Source organism: Capricornis sumatraensis, chromosome 2 (assembly GCF_032405125.1).
Source record: "Capricornis sumatraensis isolate serow.1 chromosome 2, serow.2, whole genome shotgun sequence".
Lineage (NCBI taxonomy): Eukaryota > Metazoa > Chordata > Mammalia > Artiodactyla > Bovidae > Capricornis > Capricornis sumatraensis.
Genome location: NC_091070.1, coordinates 169,440,115 through 169,463,816, shown reverse-complemented (window position 1 = coordinate 169,463,816; position 23,702 = coordinate 169,440,115). Strand labels below are relative to the sequence as shown.

The 23,702-nt window shown below is 38.6% G+C and overlaps 2 protein-coding genes and 3 non-coding genes across 5 annotated transcripts in view; all 5 read left to right on the top strand.

The window, feature by feature from the left end:
- Positions 1-561: 561 nt before the first annotated feature.
- Positions 562-8,531, top strand: RABGGTB (Rab geranylgeranyltransferase subunit beta). The gene is given in 11 exon segments (XM_068964299.1): positions 562-595; positions 1,618-1,725; positions 2,359-2,556; positions 3,664-3,769; positions 4,562-4,614; positions 4,696-4,806; positions 5,385-5,510; positions 7,289-7,310; positions 7,313-7,344; positions 7,346-7,438; positions 7,985-8,531. Coding segments are annotated over 11 exon segments (993 nt in total). The 5' UTR covers positions 562-592; the 3' UTR covers positions 8,126-8,531.
- LOC138074745 (small nucleolar RNA SNORD45) lies at positions 1,369-1,447 on the top strand. Its single transcript, XR_011144557.1, has one exon. It is a non-coding gene; the product is annotated as a small nucleolar RNA SNORD45 (small nucleolar RNA).
- Positions 1,996-2,078, top strand: LOC138074746 (small nucleolar RNA SNORD45). The gene has a single exon (XR_011144558.1). It is a non-coding gene; the product is annotated as a small nucleolar RNA SNORD45 (small nucleolar RNA).
- LOC138074744 (small nucleolar RNA SNORD45) lies at positions 2,688-2,759 on the top strand. Its single transcript, XR_011144556.1, has one exon. It is a non-coding gene; the product is annotated as a small nucleolar RNA SNORD45 (small nucleolar RNA).
- A 2,039-nt stretch (positions 8,532-10,570) lies between the features above and the next one.
- The window catches only part of MSH4 (mutS homolog 4), an 85,241-nt gene continuing 72,109 nt past the window's right edge, over positions 10,571-23,702 (top strand). Inside the window, exons 1-2 of the mRNA XM_068966161.1 lie at positions 10,571-10,808; positions 21,899-22,081. Of these exons, the coding sequence (XP_068822262.1) occupies positions 10,571-10,808; positions 21,899-22,081 (421 nt within the window). The remainder of the gene's footprint in view (positions 10,809-21,898; positions 22,082-23,702) is intronic.

Genomic DNA, 23,702 nt, shown 5'->3' with positions numbered 1-23,702 from the left:
AGTTCTTCACTTTCTGCCATAAGGGTGGTGTCATCTGCATATCTGAGGTTATTGCTATTTCTCCTGGCAATCTTGATTCCAGCTTGTGCTTCCTCCACCCCAGCATGTCTCATGATGTACTCTGAATATAAGTTAAATAAGCAGGGTGACAATATACAGCCTTGACATACTCCTTTTCCTATTTGGAACCAGTCTGTTGTTCCATGTCCAGTTCTAACTGTTGCTTCCTGACCTGCATATAGGTTTCTCAAGAGGCAGGTCAGATGGTTTGGTATTCCCATCTCCTTTAGAATTTTCCACAGTTTATTGTGTAGTATTTAGCGAAGCCCTAAATATTCCTTAAAACTGTCTTAAAACTGCGGCGATAATGAGAGGAGAAAATTGGCGCCAGAGATTTTCGGCGCAGGCAGCGAGAACAGCTATGAGCAGTCGGTTGGGGTCCTAGGGCAGCCGCGGAACTACTGCTTCCTTCAGGCGAGAACGGTGGTCAGCTATGTCGGGGCGGAGAGGGGGCCTGAGGAGCGCTTCTGCGCAGGCGCTTGCCTGCTAAGTCCGCCCACTGAAGAGCTAAGTTCTCTTTTCGCTCTCAGTCATGGTGAGTGTGGACGTGTTTTGTATTGCTGTCTAGATGTGTCCATAGGAGAATGGATAGGGTAATATTTAAGCTCTTTAGTCACTAGTGGGTAGTTTTCTTAGTATTGGAGAATGATTGGGTTAAAACACAGGCCTTGGAAGGTATTTTGAGGGCTCATAGACAATGTGAAGGGTTACTCAGCGTTTTCTGCTGATATCGAGGGTGCGGGTGCGGCCGGACTTCCTGCTATCGGGCGGGACTCGGGGTTCGACGACTTTCTTTCTTAATCTCCTGGCCCCCCACAAAAGCCGGTTAGTTCTTAGCTTCCATATAACCGTGTATATGTGGCTCGAAATATTTGGAATTGTTAATGATATGGTCTCGTTCTAATAAGTTTTAATGGGATATGAAGGAAATTAACTACTTCATTTTTATTGGTAATGATCTCGAACTACTTAAAATGTAGCTTCAGTCACAAAGATGTAGCTGAAAAATGTGCCGAACTAGAGCAAGAACAGTCATCACCCGGGAGCTTGTTGCAAATGCAGAAACTTAAGACTAAAGCTGGAAAAGAATTGTTAACCTGGTAAAGAACTGTTGGCTTGCATGGAAGGTGCTTTGAAACCTGAGTTTTTAAGATTAATGGACTTTCACTAGAGAACCCAACTGCAGATTATGGGACAGATAAGTTTAATGCTTTAGCTTGCTTTCTGCCACGTGTAAACCATAAGTTGAAAATTTTCATAGTCTGTTTTACTTAACTTTTCAGCCGAGATGAGGACGGTAGTTTTTTGGGTCGATGATGAGCTGGCATGTATTCTGAATCTAAAGTTGATTATTACTACTTTAGCTCTAGAATTACTCTGAGACCTGAAGAATACCTGAAACTTTATGAAAGCTTTAGTTCTTTTTACTCAGCTACTTTTAAAATTGAAAGCTTCTATATGGCAAGATGAAATAAGAGTTCATATGTATATTGAAATGTAGGCTCTGAGGTCAAACATTAAAAGATAAAAATTTATGAAATCTCTTGTGTGTGAAAGGGTACACCGCAGAAGGATGTTATCATTAAGTCAGATGCACCTGACAGCCTGTTACTGGAGAAGCATGCTGATTATATTGCATCCTATGGCTCAAAGAAAGATGATTACGTATGTATACTTCTGTGTTGAAAAGTTTTTGTTCTGTAAACGTGTCAAATCATTTGCTCAGGATGGTTTGTGTTTTTCTTAAAAATGGTTTCCAACTCCTGCATACAAGGGAATGATGTCTGTGGTTGACTAGCCATGGGAGTTAACCTTGATTCTTAGCAATACTTATGTAGAAGCTTTGGCAGGCAAAGTAGATTACCTTCTGTCCAGATATGTAAGAATTTTGAGATAGCCAATAGTTTCCTATTTCTGTAGTTGAGCTACTTTCAAGGTCAATGATGTGTTGGCATGTATTACCTGAGTTTATGGTGATGTGTAATAACACTTAAGCTCTAGAATTATGCTGAGACCTTGAAAAAGTTTTACCTTGAACAATGTTCCCCGTTTTCATCTCTGGGATCCTTAGGGAAAACTGAATTAAACAGCTTAATTAGAAGTAAGTATTTTCCCTATAGTATAGAAAGATCTGAATTATTTACCATGTTGGGAAACATCTCTACTAATGAATTCCCATAAATAATCTGCAGCTGTGGAGTTGTTAGAGCCATAGAACAGTATGGGTATTTAGCTTCTGTGTTGAGTATCTTTAAACTGACATCAATTCAGACTGACACATTAATTTCTGTGTTTTAGGAATATTGCATGTCTGAATATTTGAGAATGAGTGGCATCTATTGGGGTCTGACCGTAATGGATCTCATGGGACAACTACATCGCATGAATAGAGAAGAAATTCTGACGTTTATTAAGTCTTGTCAGCATGAGTGTGGTGGAATAAGTGCTAGTATTGGACATGATCCTCATCTTTTGTATACTCTTAGTGCTGTTCAGGTAAATACTAATGAAAATTCAGCAGTCTGGGTAGTGTATTCTGTTACCTGAGTAAGAGAATTGAAAATAGGGATCAGTAGCTATGTAAAAAGTTACCCATATCTTTTCAGATGAGATCTGTTTCAAAGCAAGGTCAGTGATGTGATGGCATGTATTAGCTGAATCCAAAGTTGATGTAAATTCTAAAATGACACTGAGACCTTGGACAGTAAAATGTTTATCTTACATATATGTAAATGTCTGGAAGTCACTAAGTGGAAGTTTTTTTTTTTTTTGAGCAAGAAAAATTCTTTTGGTGTTAAGGCACTGAAATCTGATTTATTTACTGTACAGCATGACCTACCCTATCCCAATAGATTTATACCCTATCCCGATAGAAAACATGTTAAGTCTTACCTGATGATAACATTTTTTAAAGCAGGTAGTATATTCTAAAGATTTGTCACGTGGAACTTATTCAGAGAACAGTGCATAGCATAATGGATTATATAAACTGCTTGAAGCCTGTGTACAATATGTGTAGAAGCCTCCTTCATTCAGCTTTTTTTGTATTAGTCAGACTTCCTGCATGGCATTTGTTCCCTTTAGTTTCATCTTCTCATCTAATTTCTGGAAATGCCAAGCTGCCTATGGTTCCCTGCTTTTACTCTGCCATTTCACGACTTTGCTTTTTACTATGGAGTTGACTTTTTAAAAAATTAAAAAAAATTTTTTTTTGGCCTTGCTCTGGCTTGTGGGATCTTAGTTCCCTGACCAGAGATTGAATTGGGGTCAAGGCAGTAAAAGCACTGAATCCTAACTACTGAACCACCAGGGATGTCCATCTGGAGTTAGCTTTGATTTTGATATTTGTGAAGATTCACAAATAAGGGTTTAAAGTCTGTATAAGTTTCATAAATGAGTCTCAGTGTTAACAATGGTTAAAGACGTTGGTAATACCTATAATTTTACTCCGTAATAGAATTACATATTTGAGAAAAGTTTTCAAGGTGCATAGACAAAAGGACATGCATGCTTGACAACTTAGAAGGTAGTTGAGAAGAACATCATTAGAACAAACTGACCAGTGGCGAGGTATCTACTTATCATGGTTTGTTTCTGTTACAGATACTTACTCTCTATGATAGTATTAATGTTATTGACATAAATAAAGTTGTGGAATATGTTCAGAGTCTACAGAAAGAAGATGGTTCTTTTGCTGGAGATATTTGGGGTAATGTCACTTTAATCATGGCTCCTAGAATACCGATAGAAAAATGTTTTGCTTTGGTGTTTATTACAGTAATAAGCTTGGTTGCAGATTATAAAGTATAATGAGGCTTTGCTAATAGTTTATAAGGAGATTATAAGTTCTTCATTTTTTCAGGTCCCACTAAGCAGCTGGTCTAACTGGAGTTAATGGTCTGCTGGAAGTTCCAGCATGCACTGTGCTAGTTATAGCAGCATACAGGAGTACTGGAACAGAGAGGGCAAGTCTAAAAGATAAGGTAGGTGAAACTTTTTTCCCCAGTATTTGGTGGCTTTGTAAAGTTTTTTAAAAACTTAACTGGCAAGGGGAAAATAATTTTTAAAAAAACTTTACAAAATTACTGAATATTTGAGTGGAGGGAGGGAGTAGTATTTTACTTGATAAATCTAGATAATCTCTGCTTTAGGGCTGAATACAGTGCAGGCCGGAGAGACCAGCTGCTTCATGGGATGTGAAAATCTACTTTTATATTATAGGGTAAGTTTATTATCATTCTTAGAAATTAACTAGCCTGCTCAGTAAGCAATTAATTCACAGTACTTTTGAGCCATTTTCTAGTACTTAGTTTCCTTAGAAGTAAAGTAAGTGAATATACACTTCACATGTAGTTTTCCTCCTGGATGATAGAAGTACATGTTAGGCCTGAACTTTTGGAAATATAACTATGGTAGTTGTACAGAGATTTTTAATTAACTTTATATAATATGATTAGAAGCCTCTGATAACACATAATGCTTTGGTTTGCTCTATTTTTAGGAGAAATTGATACAAGATTCTCTTTTTGTGCAGTGGCAACTTTGGCACTATTGGTAAGTTTCAAACGTTGTATTGGAAATGATTAACTTTTGATGATTATTCTGGAACTTAATAGGCATGTTTTCTGTTTACAGGGGAAGTTGGATGCTATTAATGTGGAAAAGGCAATCGAATTTGTTTTATCATGTATGAACTTTGATGGTGGATTCGGTTGCAGACCAGGTTCTGAATCCCATGCTGGGCAGGTAATACATTAATCCAGATTAAAATGTAGGCATTTTTACAGTTGCTGACTTTTGAGTCCCCTATTGGTAAAATCCTCTGGCCCAGATAAACATAAGTAGTTTTGTAATTAACCAGAAATGCATTTTGATTTTCCATTAGTTTTTATGTGTGTGTGTTAGTTACTCAGTTATGTACAGCTTTTTGCGACCTCATGGACTATAGCCCCCTAGGCTCCTCTGTCCATGGAATTCTCCAGACAAGAAGACTGGAGTGGGTTGCCATTCCCTTCTCTGATTTTCAGTAAGCAGATAAAAAACATTCTGTATCTCCCTATCCTGAGCACCTGTGTTAGAGGATGTTGTATATGTAAACGATTGTCAAACACTTTGCTCTTAGCCATGAAAAAACGTGGTAGTCTTTCATTGCAGAGTTGGATCCTAGTAGTATGCTTCAGATTTGTTCAAACAACTATGTGATTTTTACTGTCAGCAAATTTTTAGATAGAAAATGAAGCTTTAATAATTAAAGTAGATTTTAAAAAATCAGTGTTATTGTTGAAAAACTATTATACACATGTACTTTATGTCTGTAATTTTAGATCTATTGTTGCACAGGATTCTTGGCTATTACTAGTCAGTTGCACCAAGTAAATTCTGATTTACTCGGTTGGTGGCTTTGTGAACGACAGCTTCCATCAGGCGGACTCAATGGAAGGCCAGAGAAGGTATTGTTTTTTAAGATTAATCTTTAAATTTTATAAACTTGAGTGAGGACTGCTTTTTTTTGCCTTTTGTTTTGTAGTATTGCTCTTATAAATTGATCATGAGCTTTTTTACTGTACTCTAATACTTCGCAAAATCTAGTTGTACCTTCTAAAAATGCTCTTGGCAGAAGTAAAGCAAAAGTTGAAATGCCTGTTAATCCTGATGTCCATTTAAAAGACAGTCATGACAAGATTGCCTGGTACTTTTTGATTTTCTTTGACAAATAACTCTGGGCTTTAAAATGTGTTTGTATTCATAGTATAAATTCTTAAAATTTATACTTATTTATAAAATTCCTTCTGAAGGAGTCCTTCAGAATTTAATTTATAAAAATCCTTTTGAAGGCTTTCTGTTTTTCACCTACATGAAACTTTCTTCTTTAAACTATACTGGGCATTCACAGTTGTGCATTATACATATCTGGGAATCAAAGGCCACTATTAACACTTGGATCTTGTACAGAAATCTCCATGCTCACTTACAGATGGGAAAGGATAATGGATTTGCCAAAAGAAAGATTTCTTTTTAAAAACTGGATTACAACATCTTCATTTAAAAATATTTTTAAAGAAAAACTCGATTCTGTTTAGCTCTCCACATACTTTAAATTGGGTCTGTAAAGACCAGATAGTAAATATTTTTATCTTTGCCCCATGGGCTTGTTGCAGCTACACTGCTGCCCTGAAGAACATTGTTGCCACAGACAATAAAAAATGAATGGGTGTGGTTGTATTCCATTAAAATTACTACTAATGGACAAGTATGAATTTCATAATCATTTTCCTTTCACAATACTGTTTTTAAAAATCATTTACAAATACTAAAAGCTGTTCTTCGGTTTAGGCCCTTGAGCTAAAATATGATAAAGCATAGTGATGCTTTTATTCTGGGTCATTGTATTTTTGTGTAATTTTGCTTGCTTGTTACTTCTGAATAAGTTTAAAAACGATAAGTGGTACTTAGTTAAAATCCGTTGAAAAATCTGGACAACTTTTCAATAATTAGGAAATGAGTGAGGGTGGGGATAGCACGTACAATCTAGGACAGCTTTTAATGTTCTTGTGGATCACCCTGGGATCCAGTTGAAATTCAGTGTAAGGTGTGGGGTCTTCTGCATTTAAGTTATGATTTGATGAGCAAGGGTGATTTTATTTTTTTAAACCAAGTTGTATACCTTCCTGGACAGCACTTAATTGAAAATGCTGCCCATGGCAGTGGAACGTATATTGCCATAGTTATAAGCCTTACTACCAGTTTCTTGGAAAAGGGACTGATGTAGGCATTCATTTCATATAGAAATTAAGGTGGATGGATGGTTATCAGTGAATACTGAAACTGAAACATTTAGCATGGTTTTCTGTGGAATCAAGAATCTGCCTGCAGTGCAGGCAGCACAGGAGACATGGTTCGATCCCTGGCTCAGGACGATCCCCTAGAGAAGAAAATGGCAATCTACTCCAGTATTCTTTGCCTGAAAATTTCCATGGACAGAGGAGCCTGGTGGGCTACAGTTCATGGGGTTGCAGAGTGAGACATGACTGAGCATGCCTGCATACTCATATTCTAGTTCTGTGGAATGAAGCATTTGATCTGTTTTCCAATGATTATCTTTTAATTCTAAGCAATTTTTGGATTTCAGTGTTTCAAACACTGCATTGTCAATATATCCCTTGATTCCCCTCCCACCCCAGGTATTTAGAAAATACGTTTGTGGCAACTTGTGGCTTTTTCCTCCTAGTTACCAGATGTATGCTATTCATGGTGGGTGTTGGCTTCCCTAAAGATAATTGGAAGGCTTCATTGGATTGATAGAGAAAAGCTCCGCAGTTTCATCCTAGCATGTCAAGATGAAGAAACAGGAGGATTTGCAGATAGGCCAGGAGATATGGCAAGTATACTTATGACTGTTAGTGTAACAGTTAAAAATTTTCAGCGTTGTTCTAAGATTCTAAGGGTTCTAAATTTTTTAAACTAGGAATTGGTGGGGAACAAATAGTATTTTTCAAGTGTTGCTTTTAAAATGTCATTTCAAAGTGTACTAAGGTGCTTTTCTGGTGGCTCAGATGGTAAAGAATCTGCCTGCAATGCCTAAGACCCAGGTTCAATCACAGTATTCTTGCCTGGAGAATTCCATGGACAGGAGCCTGGCAGGCTACAGTCCATGGGGTCGTAGAGATTCAAACGTGACTGAGTGACTAACACACACAAAAGAGTGTATGAAAGATCTGAAACACATTTACAGTACTTATGCCTAAGAAATGAGTGTGTGTGCCAAGTCCTCTGTTTCAAAAGTGCAGTTTGAAACCATTATTTCACAAAATTTTAAGATAATATTTATATAGAGTACAATGGGCTCCAGTATAATCCCTGTTCAAAAGCAGGGTTTTAGAAGTTTTCATTTTGTAATATTCTATAAATTCTTGTTTTTTAATAGGTAGATCCTTTCCATACTCTGTTTGGAATTGCTGGATTGTCACTTTTGGGAGAAGAACAGATTAAACCTGTTAGCCCTGTTTTTTGCATGCCTGAAGAAGTACTTCGGAGAGTGAATGTTCAGCCTGAACTAGTGAGCTAGATTAGATCCCTTGATGGAGAAGTTGGTTAATATAGTTTTTATTGTGTTTTAACATTTCAGTAGTTGAAGTGCTTAAAAAACTTAACAAACTACCATGTTAATATTTTGTACATGAATTGTGTTAATTTTAATAAATTATAATTATACATACTGTAAATTAAGATCTTTATTGTATCTCTCCTTTTGGAATGCTGTTGTTACTCTGATTTTTTTGTTTATGCTTCAGTATATTGTATGTCTTCATAACAGCAAACTTGAACTCTCTTTAGCTGATGAAGTCTTGTGTTCTGATTTTCCTGGGTACTCCCTTGATATGTTATATATAACTATAGTTAATGTAGATTGGTCTTTGTCAGTGAGAATGTTACTGATAAAGAGTTGATGAACCACATAGGAATTAAAAGATGAAATAAAAATAAATGGCTGAAATTTGGGAATATTTCATGCTTGTGGTTAATGAGTTGGGTACAGAGTGGGTTAGGTAAATGAAGAGAATTCACTAAGATTAGGATTGCAATCTGGACTAACACTTTAGTCACTTTTTAATATTTTATGTCAGAATGCCAAGGGATTGTTGGCATTTTTTTTCCTGCCCAGTAAGAAAATACAAGCTGATACTTGCCACACTAATCTCTGTGTTCTTACAGAAAAAGTATTTTAGTGAGCATTTTTCTTGATGATGTTGAAATTTGCTGAAGCAAGTTTGCAATAATAACCCTAAGAGTAAAGAATTTTACATGTGAATAGTGATGATTTCTCTTAACACATTGAGCAATGTCTGCTTTTCATGTTATTGAAGTGTCTGGCATTGTTTTTTGACATTTCACTAAGTTTGGGTTGAATTACCAGTGTTTCTGAAAGTTTGGAAGCCATTGGATGGCACACAATTTTATATAAGTGGTAGCATTGGAAGTTTTGAGTACTGCGGTCACTGCACGTGGGTGACTGAGTGGTTTCATATTCTGTATCTGATTTCACAATTGAATGAATTCGGTAATGGACATCTAATGGTATCTAGAGTATTTTCTCAATCCTGCTTTCTCTACCATGTTGAATTACTGTGTCTATTCAACAGAATCATGGCATCTGGTCCCATCACGCCATGGCAAATCACTGCAGATGGTGACTGCAGCCATGAAATTAAAAGACACTTACTCCTTGGAAGGAAAGTTATGACCAACCTAGACAGCATATTAAGCAGAGACGTTACTTGGCCAACAAAGGTCGGTCTAGCCAAAGCTATGGTTTTTGCAGTAGTCATGTATGAATGTGAGAGTTGGACTATAAAGAGAGTTGAGCAACGAAGAGCTGATGTTTTTGAACTGTGATGTTGGAGGAGACTTAAGAGTCCCTTGGACTGCAAGGAGATCCAACCAGTCCATTCTGAAGGAGATCAGCCCTGGGTATTCTTTGGAAGGAATGATGCTGAAGCTGAAACTCCAATATTTTGGCCACCTGATGTAAAAAGCTGACTGATTTGAAAGACCCTGATGCTGGGAAGATTGAGGGCAGGAGGAGAATGGGACGACAGAGGATGAGATGGTTGGATGGCATCACCGACTGAATGGACATGAGTTTGAGTAAACTCTAGGAGTTGGTGGTGGACAGGGAGGCCTGGCATGCCGCAGTCCATGGGATCACCAAGAGTGGAACACGACTGAGAGTGAACTGAACTCAGAAATATTAGCACAGAATGTCGTGTGATAAGGGAAATAAGGTGTAGTGGGAATAGTGAGACTCCCAAGCTGTATTTGGAGGAAGAACTTGCAACATACTCCAGTATTCTTGAAAATTCCATGGAGGGAGGACCCTGGTGGGCTACAGTCCATGGGGTCGCAAATAGCATGGGGTCACTACTGAGCACGGACACACACAAGTTGGATTGATGGCCCTGAATTCCGTTTAGTTGAGGGGGGTCTACCTCGCATTATGAAAGTTAGTTGCTCAATCATGACCGACTCTTGGCTCCTCTGTCCTTGGGGTTTTCCAGGCAAGAATACTGGAGTGGGTTTCCATTCTCTTCTCCAGGGGATCTTCTGGACCCAGGGGTTGAATCCAGGTTTCCTGCATTGCAGGCCATTCTTTAGCATTTGAGCCAGAGAAGAGATTAAGCTTGACCTCGCATTAAGCTTGACCAAATTCTGCAGCAGTTGACGGGACCGGGACACCTGAGAGTACATTCTCCAGTTCTCTTTAAATCATTTTAACAAAGGAAGCATTTAATCACCTGTGTGCTCGGTTGCTCCGTCCTGCCCAACTTTTTGCGACTCCATGGACTGGTCTATGGGGATAAATGTGGATGGGCGTGGTAAACTGGCGGGGGAGGGGAGGCGGGGGGGGGGCGGGGGGCTCTGCGCGTGCGCACTGCGACTCTACGCGCGCCGCGCGCCGCGCTTTCGTATTTTCCCCGCGTCGCTTTGTCACACAGCAGAATTGCTCTGAAGGATGTTGCGGCCTGACATATCACCAGCGTTTCCGTCTGTCCCTGCGGCTTCCCCCTGCTCACCAGAGGCTCGGTCCCAGGGTCCCCGCTACAGTTTCGAACTCCAGGAGACTCCTCTGAGCCGCCCTTCAGCCCAAGCCGCCTCTGCGTCTTCCCCACCAGGCACGTCTGGAGCGGCGGGTGACAGGAGCGGCAGCAGCAGTCTACCTGGGCACCCGCCCAGCGCCCTGCCGCCTCAAGGCAAGGAGTTGTGTGAACTTCTGGAGGTTCAGGGAACCGTGGTTTCTGGTTACCACAGAAGTTTCAGTTGGTGTCTGTCTGGAGTTTGGGAATGGAATGCTCTGCGAATTGAGTTGGTCTGAGTGATTTAAGGGCTGGACTTTTCCTCACGTTGGTTTTCTTACAAGGCCGTGATGGCGGATGGCTCAGTTCTGAGGCAGGCTATATTCCTATCCGGGGTAATGTGCCTCCGCCCGTGCCCCATGACAGATGAATGAATTTGTGCGCGAGTTTAGTGATTGGAGTGGTAAACCTCTTGGCTCCTAAGCCTCCAAGTCCTTCTAGGATATCTTGAAAACAAATAAGCTTTGAGAACAGACCAGATTTAACATTTTCTCTAATGGAGGTGAATAATACATTTAGTGTGAAAAATGCCCTTTAAGGAGTATTCAACTCGTTTATTTTAATAGTCAGTGATTCTCCATGACAAAACCGTCACCTTTTGCCCACACAGCGTTGCCACTCACTGGTAAGGTAACAAATGCCAAATCCAGTGGTCACTTTTCACTTCATCTTATGTAAACTTCCCACTGTTTAATGTTCTTCACCAGTCTTGTCTTGAACTGTCTTAATTTGATTTCCTTGATTCCACTCTTCCCTGTTTTTCGCCTACCTTCCATAGAACTATGCTTACTTTTGTTAGTTTACAAATTATTGGCTTGTCCTTAGAGGTTTTTTCCTAGGCTACTTCTGTCTGATTGTGATTATCACCACAGCCCAGATCTCATCTTTGCCCCTAGATTCCTGTTTCAGACTGTCTTCTGAAGTTTCTAGTAAGGAACCAGTGGACATCCTCAGACTCACTATATGATTAATTGAATTCATCTCTCTGCAGCTCCTCAACCTGTTTCTCTTATCTCAATCATTGGGTTTTTAAAATCTTTAGGAGACTTCAATGATTCAAATATTCCCTCACTCATAACATCCAAAGTTAACAAGTTCTAGATTTATCTTTTAAATAATTCTGTTCTTTTCTCTGTGCCATTACAGGCACTTTTAATTTTGTGTCTGAATTATTGCCTCAAACTCCTAATGCTTCTTTCTTCTAAGCTTACTCACAGTGTCACTAGAGTTATATGGAAAATGAAAATCTTACATCCCGTGGCACTTCAACCAGTGACTCTATTTGCAGGTAAAATTGTACTCTTTAGTAGCATATCCAAGTCTGCTTGGGATATGTTTTCAGTTTTTGCAGTCTTATATCTCATCATTTCTTAATAATTGCCCTACTTTCTAACTTAATTGACCTACGTTCACTTCCTTCAAGGCAACATACATGTTTATCAGTATAATCCCCTTCTTCATGAAATGTTCTGTCACCTATTTTCAACAATAATAGCATCCACTAATTAATGACTGCTCCTCTGTTCTAGCTTCTTACTTAGCATGTTGTATCTCTGATCCTTACAGTAAATCTGTAAGATAGATTTTTCTTTTGTCCCAATTTAAGAGGGAGCCAAGACCCAAATTGATAAAATAGTTACCTTAGGTGCTCAGTGCACGCTCAGTTGTGTCTGACTCTTTCCGACCCCATGGACTGTAGCCTGTCAGGCTTCTTTGTCCATGGGTTTCCCAGGCAGGAATATTGGAGTGCATTGCCATTTCCTGCTTCAGGAGATCTTCCTGACCCAGGGTTTGAAACTTTTTCTCCCATATCTGCATTTTAGATTCTTTACCACCTAGCCACCGGGGAGCTGAGTTATCTTAGGAGCTGAGGATAATAATATTCTGTGCTCTCAAAGAACTTATGGTTCAGTAGGGAAGATAGACTTAAAAATCTATAAAACTTTTAAAAGATAATTATTTTTGAGTTATTTACAGATATTGTGCTTAGTACCTTCAGTCGTATCTGACCCTCTGTGATCCTATGAACCATAGCCTGACAGGCTCCTCTGTCCATAGGATTCTCCAGGCAAGAATACTGGAGTGGGTTGTCATTTCCTTCTCCATATAGATATTGAGGTGTTTAATAAGTAGGGGAACAAAGTAACTAAAGAAATTTTGCAGAGGAAATTCAACTTGAGGTAGTGTTGAAGAAGAAGATTATGTCAACTAAAGGGAAAGAGGAGAAAAAAAAATGGAAAAGAAACTTTTATTTTTCTCTTAAGAAAGAAAAATATGTGCAAAGGCACAGAAGTATGATATAGCATGTTGTGTTTGTAGACTACAAACACAACAGAGCAGTAGGGTGATCTGTTTTGTTTCTTCCCAATATAAACCTAGAGTACTTGCAGGTATTTAATCTGGGAGGCAGATAGGTTTTTTTGCCATGCCAAAAATATCTCTGGCTTTGGTGATTGGAAGAGATGATATTACTTTTTCCTGATAAATGGAATTTTGTAGGAAAAGCAACTTTTAGAGGGAAAAATGGTGAATTCTTCTGTGGACATGTTGAGTGTGAAGAACCTTTGGGGTATCCATACATTCATATTTATGCAATTGAATATATGAATCTAGGGCTAAGAAAGAAGCCTGGGAGAGATATAAATCTGAGGGCAGAGGAGAGAAGGTAAAGGGAATATAGGAAAATAGAAGTGAAGGAAATTGGAGAAAAACTAGGAGAAGTAAGTTTAAGAAGGGGATTAGAGTCTGAAAGTAACCTGAGAACAAGAAGCAACCCTGTTTGTCTCCAGTCTCTAGTAACCATCTCCTTCCTTAGCTCCTTTAAGCCTAAGGTTAGTAATGGAGCATACTTTGTCTTGATTCTACACATTTCTTTATGATGATATTCTGTCTACCCCTTTGTAAATATTCCCTTTATCAAACACTCTTCAAATTATCCTAGTTTGAATTTGTTATCTTTCTGGAAACTATACAAAAATGTTAGATTTTATCCTATGGTGGATATGGGAGACACTGAAAAATTGTCAGAAAGGGAGACATGGTGAGATTTCTTTTTCAGAAAGATCACTCGTGATGGATGTGAAGAATTGACTAGTGAGGCATCACGTTGAAGGCAAGGAGAATAACTCAAAGACTTTTGAAAAAGGCTGAAGAAGATATGTGCTTAAAATGGGCCAGATAGGAGTGAAGATGGAGAGAAAGTTTAGTGAGATATCTATCTATATAATTAGATTTGGTTACTGATTGGGTGTTTGGATTCATGAAAGAGGAGTTAAGAGTGACTTCTAAGTTTATGACTTGTATGAAAAGTTGCAAGATGATGTAGTTGATCAACTGGTAGTAAAGATAGGATAAATTCTGAGGAAAAGTTAATGAGGTAATTCACTTTTAGATATTTAGTAGTTCTGGGAAAATACCTAATGGTTTGTATCCAAAAAGTAGTTTGGGATATTTATATCCAAAAATATAGGGATCTAGAGCCACCCTATCTGTTAGAACTCTCTGTGGATAGATGTATTCTATATCTGTGCTAATATAGTAGCCACTAGACAGGTGTGGTTTTTGTGCATTTTAAATGTGGCTAGTGTGACTGAAGAACTGAATTTTAATTTTAATTTAATTTAAATAGCCACACGTGGCAAGAAGCTCCTATACTGAGCAATGCAGCTATAGACCTAAGAATGGTTTTTGCATTTTTAAAGGGTTGGAAAAGTAAAAGAAGAAATTCATATTATAGTATCCAGAACTAAATATCGGAATATTCACTGGAAGGACTGATGCTGAAGCTCCAGTACTTTGGCCACCTGATGTGAAGAACTGACTCACTGGAAAAGGCCTAGATGCTGAGAAAGATTGAGGGCAGAAGAAGGGGACAACAGAGCATGAGATGGTTGGGTGGCATCATCGACTCATTAGACATGAGTTTGAGCAAATTCCAGGAGATATTGAAGGACAGGGAACCCTGGTGTGCTACAGTCCATGGGGTTGCAAAGACTTGGACATGACTGAGTGGCTGGACAACAACAAATCCAGAATTAAAGTTTCATTGAAATACACTCATTTATTGTCTTACTTACTTATTGTCTGTGGCTGTTTCCTGTGATGATGTCAGAACTGAGTAATCATAATAGACAGTATGACCACAAAGCCTAAAATATTTAACATCTGGCTCATTATTTAAAAGCTTACCACCCTCTACTTTACGGTGTTGGAGAGGAGTTAGGGCTGTATATGAAGGTTTGAGAGTTGCCAGGAAATAGATATTAATAAAAGCCAAAATAATAGATGAGATATTCAGAGGAAATGTATAATTTTGATTTGAGAGAGAAAGTAAAGTTTGGAACTGTTGGAAGCCAACAGTTAAGAGGCAGATAGAGGAAAAGGACCTGGCAATGGAAACTAAAAAGAAGTAGTTTAAGGAGAATCAAGATAGAGAATTGTTATGGAAATCAAGGAGGAGAGGCCAAAAGAGACCCAGGATTTTTTTTTTTAAAGAACTCCTAATTTAACTTAAAATCTTTTGCACAGCAAAGGAAACTATAAAGAGATGAGAAGATAACCCTCAGAGTGGGAGAAAATAATTGCAAATGAAGCAACTGAGAAAAGATTAATTTCCAAAATATATAAACAGCTCAATATCAGAAAAACAAAGAACCCAATAAAAAAATGGGCAGAAGACCTAAACAGACATTTCTCCAAAGAAGACATACAGATGGCCAATAAACATATGAAAAGATGCTCAACATCACTTATTATTAGAGAAAGGCAAATCAAAACTGCAATGAAGTATCACCTCATACCAATTAGAAGGTCCATCAACAAATCTATAAACTGGATATATAAATGCTGGAGAGGATGTGCTTGAGAAAAAGGAATCTTCCTGCACTGTTGGTAGGAATGTAAATTGATATAGCCACTATGGAGAACAGTATGGAGATTTCTTAAAACACTAGGAATAAAGCTACCATATGACCTAGCAATCCCATTGCTAGGCACACACCCTGAGAAAACCACAATTCCAGTGTTCACTGTAGCACTGTTTACAGTGGCCTGCACATGGAAGCAACCTAGATGTCCATCAACAGATGAATGGATAAAGAAGATATGGTACATGCTGGGCTGTGCTTAGTCGCTCAGTTGTGTCTGACTCTTTGTGACCCCATGGACTGTAGCCCACCAGGCTCCTCTGTCCATGGGGTTTCTCCAGACAAGAATACTGGAGTGGGTATCTTATCCCTTCTCCAGGAACTCTTCTGACCCAGGAGTTAAACCAGGGTCTCCTGCACTGAAGGTGGATTCTTTACCAGCTGAGCTATTAGGGAAGCCCATAGAATATATATACAATGAAATATTACTCAGCCATAAAAAAGAACAAATTTGAGTCAGTTCTAGTGAGGTGGATGAACCTAGAGCCTGTTATAGAGTGAAGTAAGTCAGAAAGAGAAAAACAAATACTATATATTAATGCATATATTTGGAATCCTTTAATAGAAAAAGAGTACTGATGAACCTATCTACAGGGAACGAATGGTGATGCATATGTAGAGAATGAACTTGTGGACACAGAAGGGGAAGGATATGGAGGACAAACTGAGAAATTAGCATTTATGTGTATACTTTTATCATGTGTAAAATAGCTAGTGGGAAGCTGCTGTATAACACAGGGAGCCTGGCTTGGCCCTCAGTAACAGTGGCTGACTATTTTGTGAGGCTCCAAAATCACTGCAGGTGGTGATTGCAGCCATGAAAGTAAAAGACGCTTATTCCTTAGAAGGAAAGTTATGACCAACCTAGACAGCATATTAAAAAGCAGAGACACTACTTTGTCCATAAAGGTCCACCTAGTCAAAGCTATGGTTTTTCCAGTAGTCATGTATGGATGTGAGAGTTGGGCTATAAAGAAAGCTGAGCGCCAAAGAATTGATGCTTTTGGACTGTGGTGTTGGAGAAGACTCTTGAGAGTCCCTTGGACTGCAAGGAGATCCAACCAGTCCATCCTAAAGGAGATCGGTCCTGGTTCATTGGAAGGACTGATGTTGAAGCTGAAACTCCAATATTTTGGCCACTTTATGCCAAGAGCTGACTGATTGGAAAAGACCCTGATGCTGGGAAAGATTGAGGGCAGGAGGAGAAGGGGATGACAGAGGATGAGATGGTTAGATGGCATCATGACTCAGTGGACATGAGTTGGGTGAACTCTGGGAGTTGGTGATGGACAGGGAGGCCTGGTGTGCTGTGGTTTATGGGGTCACAAAGAGTCAGACACGACTGAGCGACTGAACTGAACTGAACGACCTAGAGGAGTGGGATGGGAAAGAAGGGGAAGGCTCTAGAAGGAGGGGATATATGGATATCATTATATATATATGATGGCTGATTCGAGTTGTAAAAACCAACTCAACATTGTAAAGCAATCATCCTCCAATTAAAAAACAAAGACTTATTGGAATCCCTGGTGGCCCACTATGCAGTGGATAGGAATCCACCTGCAGGAATCCCTCTTCCTGGAAGATTCCACGTGTCGAGGGGCATCTAAGCCCATGTGCCAGTTACAGAGCCTGAGCTCTAGAGGCTGTGCACCACAACTACTGAGCCTGTGTGCCTAGAGCCAGTGCATCACAAAAAGAGAAGCCACTGCAGTGAGAAGCCCATGCATTGCCACAAAGAGTAGCCCCTGTTCTAGTAGCCCTTGCTTGCTGCAACTGAAGAAAGCCTGTGCAAAGCACCAAAGACCTCACACAGCCAAAAATACATAAATAAATAAAAATGAACTTTAATGTCTATGTACCCACAACATTGTAAATCAACTATACTTCAGTGGAAAAAAAAAAATCTATGTGCCTAGACACTATGCTAGACTGATTATGTACATTCTGTCATATTTTATGACAACCCTATAAAAAAAGTAGTATCTTCACCATATTAACAAATTGATAAAAACCATATGATAATCTCAATAGATACAGAAAAAGCCTTTGACAAAAGTCAGCACCCATTTATGATTAAAACTCTTCAGAAAATGGGCAGAGAAGGAACCTACCTCAACATAGTAAAGGCCAAATATGATAAGCCTATGGCAAACATTATTCTCAATGGTGAAAAGTTGAAAGCATTCTCCCTAAGATCAGGAATAAGACAAGGGTGTCCACTTTCTCCACTACTATTCAACATAGTTCTGGAAGTCCTAGCTACAGCAGTCAGAGAAGAAAAAGAAATAAAAGGAATCCAGATTGGAAAATAAGAAGTAAAGCTCTCACTGTTTGCAGATGACATGATACTGTACATGCTGCTTCTGCTGCCAAGTCACTTCAGTCGTGTCCGACTCTGTGCGACCCCATAGACGGCAGCCCACCAGGCTCCCCCGTCCCTGGGATTCTCCAGGCAAGAACACTGGAGTGGGTTGCCATTTCCTTCTCCAATGCATGAAAATGAAAAGTGAAAGTGAAGTCACTCAGTTGTGTCTGACTCTTAGCGACCCCATGGACTGCAGCCTACCAGGCTCCTCTGTCCATGGGATTTTCCAGATACTGTACATAGAAAACTCTAAAGATAGTATCAAAAAGTTACTAGAGCTAATCAGTGAAATATAGCAAAGTTGCAGGATACAAAATCAATACACAGAAATCACTTGCATTTCTGTATACTAGCAATGAAAAATCAGAAAGAGAAATTAAGGAATCAATCCCCTTCACCTTTGCAACAAAAAAGAATTAAATATGTAGGAATAAATTTACCTAAGGAGACTAAAGAACTGTACGCAAAATTATAAGACACTAATGAAAGAAATCAAAGACAAACAGATGGAGAGATATTCTATGTTCCTGGGTAGGAAAAATGGATATTGTGAAAATGGCTATTCTACCAAATGCAGTCTACAGATTCAATGCAATCCCTATCAAATTACCAATGGCATTTTTCACAGAACTAGAACAAAACATTTCACAATTCATATGGAAACACAAAAGACCCCAAATAGCCACAGCAGTCTTGAGAAAGAAGAATGGAGCTGGAAGAATCAACCTTCCTGACTTCAGATGATACTACAAAGCCACAATCATCAAGACAGTCTGGTACTGGCACAAAAGCAGAAATATAGACCAATGGAGCAAGCTAGAAAGCCCAGAAACAAACCCATGCACCTATGGGTATCTTATTTTTGACAAAGGAGGTAAGAATATACAATGGGGCAAAGACAGCCTTTTCAACAAATGGTGCAGGAAAAACTGGACAACTATATGTAAAAGAATGAAATTAGAACACCTCCTAACAGCAAACACAAAGATAAACTCAAAATGGATTAAACACCTAAATGTAAGACCAGAAACAATAAAACTCTTAGAGGAAAACATAGGCAGAACACTCAATGATGTAAATCAAAGCAAGATCCTCTGTGACCCACCTCCTAGAGTAATGGAAATAAAAACAAAAGTAAACAAGTGGGACCTAATTAAACTTAAAAGCTTTTCCACAGCAAAGGAAACTATAAGCAAGGTGAAAAGACAATCCTCAGAATGGGAGAAGATAATAGCAAACGAAACAACTGACAGAGGATTAATTTCCAAAATATACAAATAGCTCATACAACTCAATACTAGAAAAATAAACAACCCTATCAAAAAGTGGGAAAAAGACCTAAACAGACATTTCTCCAAAGAAGACCTACAGATGGCAAACACATGAAAAGATCCTCAACATTGCTTATTATTAGAGAAATGCAAATCAAACTAAAATGAGATATCACGTCACACTGGTCAGAATGGCCATCATCAAAAAGTCTACAAACAAATGCTGAGAGGGTGTGGAGAAAAGGGAATGCTCTTGCACTGTTGGTGGGAATGTAAATTGATACAGCCACTATGGAAGATGGTATGGAGATTCCTTAAAAAACAAGGAATAAAACCACCATATGACCCAGCAATCCCACTCCTAGGCAAATACCTTGTTCAGTTCAGTTCAGTTCAGTCACTCAGTTGTGTCCGACTGTTTGCGACCCCATGGACTGCAGCACACCAGGCCTCCCTGTCCATCACCAACTCCCGGAGTTTACTCAAACTCATGTCCATTGAATCGGTGATGCTATCCAACCATCTCATCCTCTGTCAACTCCTTCTCCTCCCGCCTTCAGTCTTTCCCAGCATCAGAGTCTTTTCTAATGAGTCCGTTCTTCACATTGGGGGCCAAAGTACTGGAGTTTCAGCTTTAGCATCAGTCCTTCCAATGAATATTCAGGACTGACTTCCTTTAGGATGGACTGGTTGGATCTCCTTGAAGTCCAAGGGACTCTCAAGAGTCTTCTCCAACACCACAGTCCAAAAGCATCAATTCTTCAGTGCTCACCTTTCTTTATAGTCCAACTCTCACATCCATACATGACTACTGGAAAAACCATAGCCTTGATTAGATGGACCTTTGTTCGCAAAGTAATGTCTGCTTTTTAATATGCTGTCTAGGTTGTCAGAAGTTTCCTTCCAAGGAGTAAGTGTCTTTTAATTTCATGGCTGCAGTCACCATTTGCAGTGATTTTGGAGCCCCCCAAAATGAAGTCAGCCATTGTTTTCACTGTTTCCCCATCTGTTTCCCATGAAGTGATGAGACCGGATGCCATGATCTTCATTTTCTGAATGTTGAGCTTTAAGCCAACTTTTTCACTCTCCTCTTTCACTTTCATCAAGAGGCTCTTTTGTTCTTCACTTTTTGCCATAAGGGTGGTGTCATCTGCATATATGAGGTTATTGATATTTCTCCTGGTAATCTTGATTCCAGCTTGTGCTTTATCTAGCCCAGTTGTGTCTCATGATGTACTCTGCATATAAGTTAAATAAGCAGGGTGATAATATACAGCCTTGATGTACTCCTTTTCCTATTTGGAAGCAGTCTGTTCGTGTCCAGTTCTAACTGTTGCTTCCTGACCTGCATATAGGTTTCTCACGAGGCAGGTCAGGTGGTCTGGTATTCCCATCTCTTTCAGAATTTTCCACAGTTTATTATGATCCACACAGTCAAAGGCTTTGACATAGTCAATAAAGCAGAAATAGATGTTTTTCTGGAACTCTTGTTTTTTTGATGATCCAGCAGATATTAGCAATTTGATCTCTGGTTCCTCTGCATTTTCTAAAACCAGCTTGAACATCTGGAAGTTCATGGTTCACATATTGTTGAAGCCTGGCTTGGATAATTTTGAGCATTACTTTACTAGCATATATCCTGAGGAAACCAAAATTGAAAAAGACACATGTATCCCATTGTTAATTTTCTGTACTATTTATAATAGCTAAAACATGGAAGCAACCTAGATATCCATCAACAGATGAATGGATAAAGAAGTTGTGGTACAAATACACAATGGAATATTATTCAACCATAAAAAGGAATGCATTTGAGTCAGTTCTAATGAGGTAGATGAACCTAGAACCTAGATAAAGAAAGATAAATATTGTATTCTAATGCATATATATGGAATCTAGAAAAATGGTACTGAAGAATTTATTTACAGGGCAACAGTGGAAAAACAGACATAGAGAATAGACTTAAGGACTTGGAGGGAGGGGAAAAAAGGGTGAGATGTATGGAAAGAGTAACATGGAAACTTACATTAGCATATGTAAGATAGCCAATGGGAATTTGCTGTATGTCTCAGGAAACTCAAACAGGGGCTCTGTATCAACTTAGAGGGGTGGGATGGGGAGGGAGATGGGAGGGAGGTTCAAAAGAAAGGGGATATATATATTCCTATGGCTGATTCATGTTGAGGTTTCACATAAAATAACAATTATGTAAAGCAATTAGCCTTCAATAAAAAATAAATAAATTAAAAAAGAAGGTAATATCTTATACCAATAGGTAAGTAACTAAACAAGGAACTGAACCCAAGTAAGCCTAAACTTTCTTTATACCAATTGCCTGGGAGGAGAGAGTTTTGATGAAGAAGTCAACAGAGGAAAAGTAGTATAATTACTATACAAAGGTGTATTTGAAGCTTAGAAGGTAGTTTTAATTAGCAAGAGTAATCTCAGTGAGCTTGCATAAGAAAAAGCTATATTTGTGAGCACTTTTCATTATATTTTAGTATAATGTTATTTATGTTAACTTTGTCATAATTTGTTATATTAAAAATCATTATGAGGTGAAGTTTTTAGTGATTATAGAGATTTTATACCACATTGCCTAATTCTGAACTTTAAACTGATATTAAATTTTTTTGAATTTAGGTTCATACTTTAGAAACAAAAGATCTTTTGCAGAAAACACACACGTATCAAATGTTATGCTTGGTACAAGCTCATCCTCTGCACGAGATAGTAGTTATCCTCAAATACTAAAATCTCCATTATGTGCTGGAAATCCCCAGAGATCAGGTTATAAAAGTTGGACACCACAAATGGGATATTCAGGTAACGTAAGTGGAATATTGACTTAATTGATTTTTGAAACTTTTAAAGTTTTATAAATTATATATTAGGGTAATTAAGGTAATATGAAATTATTTGAAGCTAATATGGAAGACTGAATAATATATACGTCAGTTTAGCCACATCTACAATTTGATGCTAGATTAATAACACTACATAGTTTGTGATAGTGTTTGTTTAAAAATTCAGGTCTAAGTTTTCATCATTCTGACAAAAAAAGTACAAGAAAGAGAAAGCCCTTCCTTTTATACATATTTGCTTAAATCTAAAATTGGTCCTGTAATACTATTGACTGTATTTTAATATTTAAATTTTAATATTTATCTAGATTTAGATTTTCTTGAGGGGAAAATGGGTGAAGTAGGTCTATATGTGTAAACATCATTTAGTTAAAGGTATATGACTATATAATACAGGGAGCCCAACCTTGAGCTCTGTGACAACCTAGAGGGGTGGGATAGGGGGTTGGGTGGGAGGGAGACTCAAGAGAGAGGGATATATGTATACTTATGGCCAATTTTAGTTGTTGTATGGCAGAAACCAACACAACATTGTAAAGCAATTGTCCTCCAATTAAAAATTAAAAAAATAAAATTTAATTTTAAAAGGTATATGAATGTATAGATTTACAAAATAATGAAAAATTATTTTTCTAAGTGATTCTATTAATGTATACTCTTACTGGCAATGTATGAGAGTTTGTTGTTGATCTATAGCCTACCTAGCATTTGGTACTGTCAGACTCCTTAACATTTAACAGTCAAGCAGTTGTAAAATTCCCTGATAGCTCAGTTGGTAAAGAATCCACCTGTAATGCAGGAGACCCTGGTTCGATTCCTGGGTTGGGAAGATCCCCTGGAGAAGGGATAGGCTACCCACTCCAGTATTCTTGGGCTTCCCTTGTGGCTCAGCTGGTAAAGAATCTGCCTGCAATGTGGGAGAGCTGGATTTGATCCCCTAGGTTGAGAAGATCCCCTGGAGAAGGGATAGTCTACCTACTCCAGTATTCTTGGGCTTCCCTTGTGGCTCAGCTGGTAAAGAATCTGCCTGCAATGTGGGAGAGCTGGATTTGATCCCCTAGGTTGAGAAGACCCCCTGGAGAAGGGAAAGGCTACCCACTCCAGTATTCTGGCCTGGAGAATTCCATGAACTGTATAGTCTATGGGGTCACAAAGAGTCGGACACGACTGAGCAGCTTTTACTTTCACCTAAGTGTAGTCTGAATTAGCATTTTCCTCATTATAAATGAGGTTTATTATTTTTCTTAAAATGTGTATCTTCTTTGCTGGACTATAAACTCTATGAAGACAGAGACTGTGGCAGTTAAAATCCAATCTGAAGTAAAACTATACAATGATTTAAACAAGAAAGATTTAATATAAAGAATTATTAAACTGTGATGGAAGAATAACTATAGGATATAAGAAAACTCTGTGAGGTACCCTAGGGCTGAGAGGGCTCCTAAGAGGTCACACTTGGAAGTGGCCCTCATCTGGGTCCCATTTCCAAGGTTGGAGTGCAGGTCTCTTTGGAGAATGTGAATACTGAATCACAGTTTCAGTAGTGCCTGCAGATTTGCCAGGTCAGAGCTGGTCTGCTGTCC